General features: G+C 45.8%; 1 protein-coding gene across 5 annotated transcripts in view; it reads left to right on the forward strand.

Annotated features, from left to right (window-relative positions):
- Positions 1–13663, forward strand: part of LOC145337643 (NACHT, LRR and PYD domains-containing protein 3-like) — an 84186-nt gene that overhangs the window by 33900 nt on the left and 36623 nt on the right. For all 5 annotated transcript variants that reach the window (XM_080182458.1, XM_080182456.1, XM_080182460.1 and 2 more), the window contains 2 exons: positions 1817–1988; positions 2092–2157. In XM_080182458.1, the coding sequence (XP_080038584.1) occupies positions 1817–1988; positions 2092–2157 (238 nt within the window). The remainder of the gene's footprint in view (positions 1–1816; positions 1989–2091; positions 2158–13663) is intronic.

Raw genomic sequence — 13663 nt, forward strand, 5'->3', positions numbered from 1 at the left:
AGTTTTGTATCCACCTTGCCAGCTCACCTCTGATCCCATGCAACTTCACCTTTTGCACCAGTCTGCCATGAGGGACCTTGTCAAAGGCCTTACTGAAGTCCATATCGACAACATCCACTGCCCTATCCTCATCAATCGTCTTCGTCACTTCCTCGAAAAACTACAAATATTGTACAGCACCAGTCTGGAACCCAAATGGCCAATTCACTGAGTCACCTCCCATTGCCCACAAGCCTGTCTCCTTTATCAGCATTGCATCAGGTCGTGATGACAGTAAATCATTTGGAGAGTTTTCTAGTCTCCGCAAGGCAGATTAGAGCCTGGATATAGAAAGATCAATCTACAGTATTTGATCCTACATGGAGGATTCCAGTGGTGACCCTGTGAAGAAATTCTCCATTAAATGACTCTGACATCTTGCCCAGCCCCTCCTTCACACCCCACTTGTAACTGTGTTACTATCTCTCAAATCCTATCTATCTCCCCTCTCCTCTTTACCGAGATTTCAAACCAGTAATTTGAAAATGAAAAATGTTTTGTTTCTGTAATTTGAGTTACTGAGTGGTAAAGTTTACATTAGATTTTTCACCATTGTCAGTGGCTCATTCTCCTGACCTAAATTAGCAGTCGGTATTTGAATTAGTCAGTGCCAATTTGTCAGTCAAATTTCATTTTAACATTGCTTCCATTTCAATAACTTAAGGATCAGACTCATTATTTCCCTCCGTCTGAGTTCTGATTCGCTGCTGTTTAATTTACTTATACATGGAGAGTAGGAATCCCTGCAGTCCATAAGGAGACCCATCATTCTGCACCAACTCTTTGAAAGAGCAGTTTACCCAGGCCCATCTTTAGACAGTGGAAACAGGAGCACCTGCAGGAAACCCAGACATGGGAAGAATGTGCAAACTCCACACCACCAGTCACCCAAGGCCGGGATCAAACCTGTGAGACAGCAATGGTAACCACTGTGTGACTAGGAGTAGGCTATTCAGCCCCTCGAGTCTGTCCCGCGTTTTAATAAATATCATGTCTGATTTGATTGTAGTCTCCACTCTGCAGACTGTCTATCCAACGATACCCATAACTCCTTGCTTACCAAGACGCCATCCCCCTCTCCGTTCCTACCACCGTTTCAGGAAGAGGGGTTTGGAAAAAAAAACATAGCCACATCTCATCCAGATTTAAGTGTGTGGAAAAAGTGGATCATGTTGTCAATCAGTAATCGAATGACATAGAATCATAGAAACCCGACAGTGCAGAAAGAGGCCATTCTGCCCATCGAGTCTGCACTGACCACAATCCCACCCTGGCCCTACCCCCCATCTCTACACATTTAACCGCTAATCCTTCTAACCTACGTATCTCAGGACACTAAGGAGCAATTTTAGCATGGCCAATCAAGCTAACCTGCACATCTTTGGACTGTGGGAGGAAACCGGAGCATCTGGAGGAAACCCACACAGACATGAGGAGAATGTGCAGACTCCACACACAGTGACCTAAGCCAGGAATCAAATACAGGTCCCTGGAGCTGTGAAGCAGCAGCACTAACCACTGTGCCAATGTGCCATCCCATCATGTTGGACACTGAAGGACAGACAACGAATCACGTGATTTCTAGTTTAGTTTATTCACATTTGTTTATTGTTAATGATTGGAACGAGATTTGAATGGATCAGGACCCAGCCCAGTGACTGATTTCTGAGCTGAAAACAACTGGGAAATCCCATCACTGAGCAGATCCTTTCCTTCTCATTCTCAGTGTTTATCTTTCATTCTGTATCTCATTATTCTTCATTATTATTCTTCATAGAAAGTCACTGAGCTCGTGGATAAGGGAAACCGGGCGGACAGTTCCAAACTTCTCCTCCGTCTGGTGATGGGAAAAGGATCTCGGGCTCGAAGGGTGATGTGGGAATCCTTTGTGAGAATGTGTCACGGAGTCCCAAAGCTGAATAAAATACTGAAAGAAATACAGGAGCTTGGTACGGTAAAATCACAGTGAATTCAATTTCACATTTAAACACTGTCGATATCACTGTAATGTTACATAGAGCTGATTTCATGGAAGTTCATTTATTTAAACAGGTGCTGATCCAATTGATTATATGGACATCGCACGTGGTTTATCTGAATTATCCAGTCAGCTGAAAGGTAAGAGAGGAAATGGAGATTATAAACTATTTCACTTCTGAGAATCTGAATGACTGGAGCCTTTTTTAAGAGATTGTGAAACTCTGGGATATTGAAAATTAAAGACTGTGGAAATTGGGTAGAGCATGATTCGGTTTTATCATTACTACTCAACCATACATTGCTTCAAATTACAATTCATATCATCTGTCGTTTTCTTTTCCAAAAATGTGTGACCATTGCATCTTTTCAATTAACCCTGCTGTTAATTGCTATTAATTCTGAAGTCTTGTACACACCTGGCCGAAACCCGGTACTGTGTGAATCTCAGTACAGAGCTCCTGTGTGCCTGGGTGTTCTAACTAACAGAAAGCAAAGAGAGGGGGTAAATGGGTGTTTTCTGGTTGGTGACTAGTGGTGTATCTCAGTGTTGGAACCACAATTGTTTATGATTTACATTGATTTAGAGTTGGCAACCAAGTGTAGTGTGTCAAAATTGGCAGATGACACAAAGATGAGTAGCAGAGAAAAGTGTGCAGAGGACGCTGAGTGTCTACAAAGGGATATAGATAGTCTAAGTGAATGGGCGAGTGTCTGGCAAGATGGAGTACAATGTTGGTAAATGTGAGGTCACCCATTTTGGTAGGAATAACAGCAAAATAGACTATTATTCAAATGGTTAACAATTGCAGCATGCTGCTGTGCAGAGGGACCTGGGTGTCATTTGTTAATAGGTGTAGCAGGGAATTAGGAACTCAAATGGAATTTTGTCTTTCATTGATAGACGGATGGAGTTTAAAAACAGCGAGGTTATGTTGCAGCTGTATAGGATGCTGGTGAGGCCACACCTGGAGTACTGTGTACAGTTTTGCTCTCCTTACTTGTGAAAGGATATACTGACGCTGGAGGGGGTGCAGAGGAGATTCACTAGGTTGATTCTGGAGATGAGAGGGTTGGCTTTTGAGGAGAGACTGAGTAGACTGGGGCTATATTCATTGGAATTCAGAAGAATGAGGGGAGACCTTATAGAAACATATAAGATAATGAAGGGAATCGATAAGATAGAAGCTGGGAAGTTGTTTCCACTGGCAGGTAAAACTAGAACTAGGGGCATAGCCTCAAGATAAGAGGGAGCAGATTTAAGATTGAGTTAAGGAGGAACTTCTTCACACAAAGGGTTATGAATCTGTGGAATTCCCTGCCGAGTGAAGCAGTTGAGGCTACCTCATTGAATGTTTTTAAGGCAAGGATAGATACATTTTTGAACGGTAAAGGAATTAAGTGATACGGTGAGCAGGTGGGTAAGTGGGGCTGAGTCCGTGAAAAAAAATCAACCATGATCTTATTGAATTGAAGAGCAAGCTTGAGAGACCGGATGGCCTCTTCCGGCCCCTATTCTTAAGTTCTAGGCTCACAGTAAAGAGTTGGGCCTTGAGCCAGGTGTGAAGGTTTTGCTGCACCTGAGAAATCATTCCCACTGTAAACTCTCACAATTAGTGAGTAGCAAAATTCCAGATGGCCCATTAAGCCAAACCCAGATCACCAGGGCTCAGTGTTCATAAACGGAGATGTCCACTGATGACTGTACAATGTTCTGTAACATTGATAACTCCTCAGATACTGAAGCCGTTCAGGTCCAAATGCAGCAAGTTCTCGACAAAATCTAGGTTTGATCTGACAAGGTTGTGTGTAAATTTCACACCAGACAAGTGCCAAGCTGTAACTATCTCCAACAAGAGTGGATTCAACCGTTGCCCCTTGACAATCGATGTCATTACTGTTTGCTGTATCCCCCACTATCAGCAACCTGAGGGTTACCCTTAACCAGAAACTGAACTGGATTAGATATATAAATAGTGTGACTACAAGAACAGATCAGCTGCTAAGAATTCTACAGTGTGAAAATCATCTCTTACTCCCCGAAAACTTTCCACCATCCACAAGGTAAAAGTCAGAAGTGTGATGGGATTCTCTGCCCTCACCCTGGGTAAAGTGCAGCTCAACGACACACGTGGAATTCCTCACATATCAGTTTAAAGTAGACTGTTTGATTAATACCCGCCCACAAAAATTATCCCCTCCACCACCAACCAAAAATGCAGCAGGTTTTACCATCTGCAAGATGCACTGCCAAACACAGCAAGGCTGCTTAGATAGCACTTTCCAAACTCAAGGCTGCTGCCATCCAGAAGATCAAGGGCAGCAGTCACAGGGACACACCACTGTTTTCCTGCAAGTTACTCACCACCCTGACTTGGAAATATCTGTCTGTTCAAAAACAAAGTAAAATCCAACACAGGAACAGGCCCTTTGGCCCTCCAAGCCTGTGCTGATCATGATGTCTGTCTAAACTAAAACCGTCTGCACATAGGGAGTCCGTATCCTCCATTCCCATCCTATTCATGTATTCATCTAGTTACTTTCTGGATTTTCAGAAGGCGTTTGACAAGGTACCTCTCAAGAGGTTATTGCAGAAGGTCAGGGGACATGGAGTTGGGGGTAGGGTGTTAGCGTGGATAGAGGATTGGTTGTCAAATAGGAGGCAGAGAGTGGGGGTCAATGGGTGCTATTCGGATTGGCGGTTGGTGACTAGTGGGGTGCCCCAGGGGTCGGTGCTGGGGCCTCAGCTATTTACCATTTATATAGATGATCTGGAGGAGGGAACCGAGTGCAGGGTGTCGAAATTTGCTGATGACACCAAGATTGGGGGAAAGGCAAATTGTGCGGAGGGTGTGGAGAGTCTGCAGAAGGATCTAGATAGGCTGGGCGAATGGGCCAGGAAATGGCAAATGGAATTTAATGTTGGCAAGTGTGAGGTGGTCCACTTTGGTAGGAAGGACTATTACTTACGTGGCGAAAAACTGCAGCAGGCGACGGTGCAGAGGGACCTCGGGGTCCTTGTGCATGAGTCGCAAAAACCCAGCTTGCAGGTGCAGCAGGTGGTCAGGAAGGCGAATGGGATGCTGGCCTTCATAGCGAGGGGGATTGAATATAAAAGTAGGGAGGTCTTGCTGCAGCTGTATAGGGCATTGGTGAGGCCGCAGCTGGAATACTGTGTGCAGTTTTGGGCGCCGCACCTGCGCAAGGATATTTTGGCCCTGGAGGGAGTGCAGAGGAGGTTTACTAGGCTGATACCGGAGTTGAGAGGATTGAGCTATGAGGAGAGGCTGAATAAACTAGGCTTGTACTCGTTAGAGTTTAGAAGAATGAGGGGAGATCTCATTGAGACGTATAAGATGATGAATGGGATGGATAGGATAGAGGTGGAGAGACTCTTCCCGCTCAAAAAAGACAGTAGGACTAGGGGGCACAGCCTCAAGATAAAGGGGAGGCGGTTTAGAACGGAGTTGAGGAGGAACTTCTTCACTCAAAGGGTGGTGAATCTCTGGAATTCTCTGCCCGTTGAAGTGGTGGAGGCTGCCTCGCTAAATATTTTTAAGACGTGGGTTGATGGGTTCTTGATAAGAGAGGGGATTAAGGGTTATGGGGAGAGGGCGGGAAAGTGGAACTGAGCCACAACAGATCAGCCATGATCTTATTGAATGGCGGGGCAGGCTCGAAGGGCTAGATGGCCTACTCCTGCTCCTATTTCTTATGTTCTTAAATGCTGCTATCGTATCTGTTCCCACCACCTCCCCAGACAGCACGTCCCAGACATTCACCACTCTCTGTAAAAACTTATCTCACACATCTGTTCTAAACTTCTCCCCACGCACCTTAAACCTATGTTCCTGAGTACTTGACTTTTCTACCCCAGGAAAGAGCATCTGACCATGCACTCTGTCCATGCCGCTCATAATCTTGTAGACTTCGATCAGGCCACTGCTCAACCTCCGTTGTTCCAGTGAGGACAAATCCAGTTTATCCAACCTCTGCTCATAGCTAATACCCTCCTGACCAGTTGACGTCCTGGTCAACCTCTTCTGTACCCTCTCCAAAGCATTCACATCCTCTGGTAGTGTGGTGACCAGGATTGTACACAATATTCTAAATGAGGCCTAAGTTTCTGTACAGCTGCAGTATAACGTGCCAATTTTTATACTCAATGACCCAAAAAATAAAGACAAACATGCCGTATGCTTTATTGACTACCTTATCCCTCTGCTTTGCCACTTTCAGTGATCGGTGGACATGTACACCTAGATCTTTCTGACTGTCAGTATTCCAAAGGTTCTACCATTTTCTGTGTAATTCCGATATGCGTCGGACTTTCCAAAATGCATTATCTCACAGTTATCCGGATTAAACTCATCTGCCATTTCTCCATCCGAGTCTCCAATAGGAGTATATTTTGTTGTATCCTCTGAAAATCCTCTTCACTATCTGCAACTCCACCAATTTTTGCGTCGCCTGCCAACTTACTAATCAGGCAAACTACTTGTTCCTCCAGATCATTAATATATACTATGAATAACAAAGGTCCCAGATCTGATCCCTGTGGAATATCGCTAGTCCCAGACTCCCATTCATGAAAGCACCCCTCTGCTGCTATTGTCTGTCTTCTGTGGCCAAGATGTGGGAATGCCAGCGTTGGACTGGCGTAAACACAGTTTAAAAAGTCTGACAACACCAGGTTTTAGTCCAACCGGTTTATTTGATAATACTCTCAAGCTTTCGAGGTTTCCCTCTTCGTCAGGTGAATGGAGAGTTCTGGCCTCAGACAGAGCATATAAAGCACAGACAGTTTAGAGATTACTGATTAGAATGCGAATCCTTACACCTAACCTGCTGTTCAAGACCTGAAGTGGCTGACAATGTGAGTGGAAGGAGCACTGATCACAGGTTACAGAGATGTGTATTGTCTCCAGACAGTACAGAAGGTGAGGTTTTGCAAACCCAGGCAAGTCACGGGGGTTACAGATAGTGCGACATGAACCCAAGATCCCTGTTGAGACCGTCCTCATGTGTGCGGAACTTGGCTATCAGTCTCTGTTCAGCGACTCTACGCTGTCGTGTGTCGTGAAGGCCGCCTTGGAGAATGCTTACCCGAAGGTCAGAGGCTGAATGCACTTCAGTGGTCATGGGCATACACGACAGCGCAGAGTCGCTGAACAGAGACTGATAGCCAAGTTCCGCACACATGGGGACGGTCTCAACAGGGATCTTGGGTTCATGTCGCACTATCTGTAACCGCCGTGACTTGCCTGGGTTTGCAAAACCTCACTTTCTGTACTGTCTGGAGACAATACACATCTCTGTAACCTGTGATCAGTGCTCCTTTCACTCACATTGTCAGCCACTTCAGGTCTTGAACAGCAGGTTAGGTGTAAGGATTCGCATTCTAATCAGTAATCTGTAAACTGTCTGTGCTTTATATGCTCTGTCTGAGGCCAGAACTCTCCATTCACCTGACGAAGAGGGAAACCTTGAAAGCTTGAGAGTATTATCAAATAAATCGGTTGGACTAAAACCTGGTGTTGTCAGACTTTTTACTGTGTTCTGTGGCCAAGCCAGTTGTGTACCCATCTACCCAGCTCTCCTCTGATCCCGTACCTTAAACCTATCATTGTCACTGGATCAAAATCCTGGAACGCTCTCTGTATCAGTATTGTGGGTGTAACTAAACCATGTGGACTGCAGCGGGTCCAGAAGGCAGCTGACGAGCACCTTTTCACGGGAATTAGGGATGGACAATAAATGCTGGCTGAATGTAATGACTCGGGAAACCAGATTGAAAAGGAACTTACTTCATTACAGAATGCAAAGTAAAACAACTGCCCGATGTATGCAAACATTTGTCCATGGCCAGTCAACCTAGCCTGCACATCTTTGGACTGTGGGAGGAAACCGGAGTATCTGGAGGAAGCCCACGCAGACATGGGGAGAACGTGCAGACTCTACAAAGAGTCACCTGAGCACCGGGATTGAACCCAGGTCACTGGCGCTTTGAGACAGAAGTGCTAATCACTGTGCTGCCCCCAGTAACACCAAGCTCTTTTCTCCTCTCACTCTGTCTCTGTATTATTCCTGATAAGTGATGTCCCTATTCAACATTGCCTCAACAACTACATTTGAGACACATTTATCTTAGTGGAACACTGTTTGCCCATGTGTTCTCGCTGCACTCACTCATTTTTATATGATCGTTTTCTTCAGTGTTAATCATCCTATTAATATTTTCATTGGCAAATTTACTGTACAGCTAATACTCTATTACTGCTCCGAGCTTGTTCAATCTTGTTCACCTCATGAATGCGGACCGTTAAGAGTAATGTGTGTTGGACTAATTCTCAGGGAAACTCGTTTGTAACATGTCTGCAAACTGAACCACATCTTTTAATCAGTTAAGTTTCAATCATGACATTGAAGATCATTCCAAATCCAGACTTTCTCATTTCCACTGAAACAATAACACTGTCTCACAATGACTTTGTGCGAGGAATCTTAACAGTCTAGAATGACAATGCCCACCGGATTCTCAAATCCACTGGTAGACTCAATTTCTCAATAAATCCCAGCACAATCTATTTATTGTAGAATGTGAGTTGTTAGTCGTCTCTCCCTTTTCCCAATGATCAGAAAGAATATCTTACATTTTCCCTTGGATCATCCACTAGACAATATACAACAGGCTGTTAAGTGTATACATTGCAAGCTCTGATTTACCCCATGTCGGGTGAAATGCTTAGGGGGAAAAAGGCGAAGAAATGATTAATATTGAACCTTACCATTTCACAGAACAGAATTTGCCATCAAAAATATTTGATAAATAAGACTAACTGATGTTCGTGCAATTGAATGTTGATTTGAAGCAGAAATCTGAGGATAAGGGAATATCTGGGCTTGATGCAAATCTACTGGTTGTTTCTGAATAGCAGTGAAAGAGAGCACACTGGTCTACTCAGCAATCCTTTAATTCAGAGGTTATGTTTGAAGTCAGTGTGAGAACTAAGTGACATTTTTGCATTACAAAGAAACAGGAGACAGAATGAATCAAAACATTAAAATTATTGGTAAACAGTTCAAATGAACTTTGTTTACTGCTTTCATATTACACTTCGTAAAGTGGCTTGTTGTTCTGTTTCTTGTTGTTGTCGTGGCTCGACTGTTACGAAAGCAGAATTGTTAAATCTGTGTGTACAATCCCTGAAGTATAATTAGTGATTACTGACACTATAAAACGGGAAGGTTTCGTTTTGAGTTCTCTGTCTAAAGGCAGGTTATATCTCCACCATGGGCAGGGCAACGAGCGAGGTCCTGAATTCACCTTAGAAAGAACAGGGATCGATCGCCAGGCTGTTGTTAGAACATAAACCACATCAAGCTTCTCTCCAACTGAGCCAAACGGCTCCCCAATAACTCGTTTAATGCGGTAACAGCCTGATAGAATAGCAGAACTTCACATGTTCAAAACTGTTCCTTTTCTAATACACACAATATGACAGAGAACCTATTGAAGTTTAAGTACAGTAACAGTGAGACTCCTGAACAATTACAGTCTCTCCCGCTCCCACACAGTGTCTAATATCCCACTTACCATTTCTGCAGCAGGTTAGGAGCTCCGACGTTCACAGACTGTCGACTTGCTATATAGAACACTACAGCACAAACAGGCCCTTCGGCCCACAAGTTGCGCCGATCACATCTATACCTACCAAACCATAGAACTATCTGTAACTCCCAATCCCATTAGGTCCCATATACTCATCCAGAAGTCTTTTAAAAGACCCCAGCGAGTTTGCCTCTACCACCACCGACGGCAGCCGATTCCATTCAATCACCACCCTCTGAAAAACTTTCCCCTAACATCTCCGCTGTACTTGCTTCCCAGCACTTTAAACCTGTGTCCTCTCGTAGTGACCATTTCAGCCCTGGGAAATAGCCTCCGAGAATCCACCCCATCAACATTTTATAAACCTCCTATCAGGCCATCTCTCAACCTTCGTCTCTCTTCGAGCTCCCTCAACTTATCCTCATTAGGCATGCCTCCCAATCCAGGTGACATCCTTGTAAGTCTCCTCTGCACCCTCTCATAGCTTCCACTTTCTTCCTGTAGTGAGGCGACCAGAACTGCACACAGTACTTGAAGTGGGGTCTGACAAGGGTCCTGTAAAGTTGCAGCATTACCTCCCGACTCCTAAACGCAATCCCTCGATTAATGAAGGCCAGTACTCCATACGCCTTCTTGACCACATCCTCCACCTGCGAGGCCGACTTAAGAGTCCTATGGACCCCAAGATCCTTCTGCTCTTCAACCCAGCTAAGACTCCTACCCTTGATATTGTACTCCTGCATCCCGTTGGTCCTGCCAAAATGGACCACCACACATTTATCCGCGTTGAAGTCCATCTGCCACTTCTCCGCCCAGTCTTGCATCCTATCTATGTCACGCTGCAACTTCTGACATCCCTCCAGACTATCCACAACACCACCAACCTTCGTATCATCGGCAAACTTACCAGCCCATCCCTCCACTTCCTCATCCAGGTCATTTATGAAAATAACAAACAGCAAGGGTCCTAGAACAGATACCTGGGGCACTCCACTGGTGACCGACCTCCATGCAGAAAAAGACCCATCCACAACCACACTCTGCCTCCTGCAGGCAAGCCAGTTCTGGATCCACAAGGCCAAAGCCCCCTGGATCCCATGCCCTCTCACCTTCTCAAGAAGTCTTGCATGGGGGACCTTATCAAGCGCCTTGCTGAAGTCCATGTAAACCATGTCCACCGCTCTTCCTTCGTCAATGTGTTCAGTCACATTTTCAAAGAACTCAACTAGGCCCGTAAGGCACGACCTGCCCTTGACAAAGCCGTGCTGACTATTTCTGATCATTCTAAACTTCTCCAAATGCTCATAAATCTTGTCCCTCAGAAGCATCTCCATCAACTTAACAACCACTGAGGTCACACTCACCGGTCGGTAATTTCCCGGGCTATCCCTGTTCCCTTTCTTGAAAATAGGAACCACATCCGCAATCCTCCGGAACCTCTCCTGTCTCCATCGACGATGCAAAGATCATCGCCGGGGCTCTGCAATCACTTCCCTCACCTCCCACAGTAACCTGGGGTACATCCCATCCGGTCCCTGCGACTTGTCTATCTTGATGGAATTTAAAAGTTCCAACACATCCTCTTCCTTAACATCCACATACTCAATCTTTTCAGTCTGTATAACCTCCCAGATCACTTTCCACCGTGAATACCGAGGCAAAGTACTCATTAAGCACCTCTGCCATTTCTTCCGGTTCCACACAGACTTTTCCCCCTTCACCTTTTGTAGGTCCTATCCCTTCTTTTCTCATCCTTTTACTCTTCACATATTTGTAGAAGGCCTTGGGATTCTCCTTAATCTTACCCGCCAAGGCCTTCTCATGACCCCTTCTGGCTCTCCTAATTTCCTTTTTAAGCTCCTTTCTACAAGCCTTATACTCCTCTAGATCCTTAACATCTCTTAGCTCTCTGAACCTTTTATACACCTTTCTTTTCTTCCTGACCAGGTTCACCACAACCTTCGTGCACCATGGCTCACGCGACCCACCAAAACCTCCTTGTCTCATTGGAACGTTGTCGTGCAGAGCTCCAGTCAAACATTCCTTGAATATCTGCCACCTTCCTTCAGTACTTTCCCCCAAGAAAACCTCCTTCCAGTTTACTCGTCCAATTGTCTGCCTGATGTCATCATATTTCCCCTTACTCCAGACAAACACCTTCCTAGCCTGCCTGATCCTATCTCTTTCCAATGCTATTGTGAAGGAGGTAGAATTATGATCTCCATCCCTGAGATGCTCTCCCACCGAGAGATCCATCACCTGTCCTGGTTCATTCGCCAGCACCAGGTCAAGTACAGCCTCTCCTCTCATGGGCTTATCCACGTACTGTGTCAGGAAACCCTTCCTGAACACACCTAACAAACTCCTCCCCATCCAAACCCCTTACCCTTGGGATATTCCAGTCACTGTTTAGGAAATTAAAGTCTCCCATCACGACAACTGTTATTACAACATCTCTCTAGAATCTGTTTCCCTATCTGTACCTCAACTTCCCTGTCACTATTGGGCAGCCTGTAGAAAACACCCAGCAAAGTTATCGACCCTTTGCTGTTCCTAACTTCCACCCACAGAGACTCCGTAGACAGTCCCTCCACGGCATCCTCCTTCTCTGCAGCCACGACACTGTCCCTGATCGACAGTGCCACTCTGCCACCTCTTTTGCCCCCTCCCTGTCCTTCCTGTAGCATCTGAATCCCAGCACCTGAAGTACCCAGTCCTGTCCCTGAGACATCCAAGTCTCCGTAATGGGCCCCCACATCACATTCCCAAGCAGCAATCCACGCCCTAAGCTCATCTACTTTGTTCACTACACTCCTGGCGTTAAAATAGACACACCTCAGACCCTCGGCCTGGGCACTTCCCTTCTCCCTATGAGAGGGAGGTTATAACCTGTATAACCTCCCTCTCATACTGCCTACAGTCCTTCTCTACCTGGGAGCTAACCTCCTTGCTCTGTCTCCTCATCTCTATTCCCTCCCCCCAACCTTTCCAATTTAAAGCCCCCCCAGTAGCCCTAGCCAACCTTCCCGTCAAGATATTGGTCCCCCTGGGATTCAAGTGCCACCCGTCTTTACTGAACAGGTCGCAACTGCCCCTAAAGAGGTCCCAATGATCCAGGAACCTGAATCCCTGCCCCTGGCTCCAGTCCCTCAGCCATGCATTCAGCCTCCACCTCATTCCATTCCTGCCCTCATTCTCCCGTGGCGCAGGCAGCAATCCTGGGATTACTACCTTTGCATTCCTCTTTCTCAGCTGTCTACCTAATTCCCTATAATCCCTTTTCATGATCCCTTCCCTCTTCCTGCCTATGTCAGCAGGACCTATATGAACCACAACCTCCAGTTCCTCACCCTCCCCTTTCAGGATGTCTGGGACCCGCCCAGAGACATCCCGGATCCCAGCTCCAGGGAGACAAACCACCATCCGCGACTCCCGTCTGCGTCCGCAAAAACGCCTGTCTGATCCCCTCACTATGGAGTCCCCTATTAACACTGCCTTGCTGCTCTTTTTCTTACTTCTTTGAAGTACTGGCTCAGCTCCAGAGAGCTGGCCACCGCTTCATTCCCCAGGTGAGCTGTCCCCCCCAGTAGTACTCAGACAGGAGTACTTATTTTGAAGGGGGGCATCCACCGGCGTGCTCTCCATCACGTGAGCTTCCCCCTTCCTAACCGTTACCCGCGTGCCGCCTTCCCGTTGCCCCGGTGTGACCACTTGCCGATAGCTCCTATCAATTATCTCCTCATTCTCTCTAATGAGACAAAGGTCCTTGAGCTGCAGTTTCAGTTCCTTAACCTGGTCCCTTAGGGACTGCAGCTCCACACACCGAGAACAGTCCAATTTATGGTAAGGGAAAGAAAACTACCCAAGTCCCTTTGCAAACTACTTCCGGTTTCCAGAATAAAAATTAAAAAAAAAAACTAGCAAAGTTAATTTTAAAAATCGCTTTAACTTACCCACAAGCTCTCCTCTTACAAATCACTGCCTCTCTTCAGTGCTCCCAAGAAACAACATAATCAAGATCTACCAATGAGATGT

Source organism: Carcharhinus amblyrhynchos, unplaced genomic scaffold, assembly GCF_965287045.1.
Source record: "Carcharhinus amblyrhynchos unplaced genomic scaffold, sCarAmb.v2.hapA scaffold_55, whole genome shotgun sequence".
NCBI lineage: Eukaryota > Metazoa > Chordata > Chondrichthyes > Carcharhiniformes > Carcharhinidae > Carcharhinus > Carcharhinus amblyrhynchos.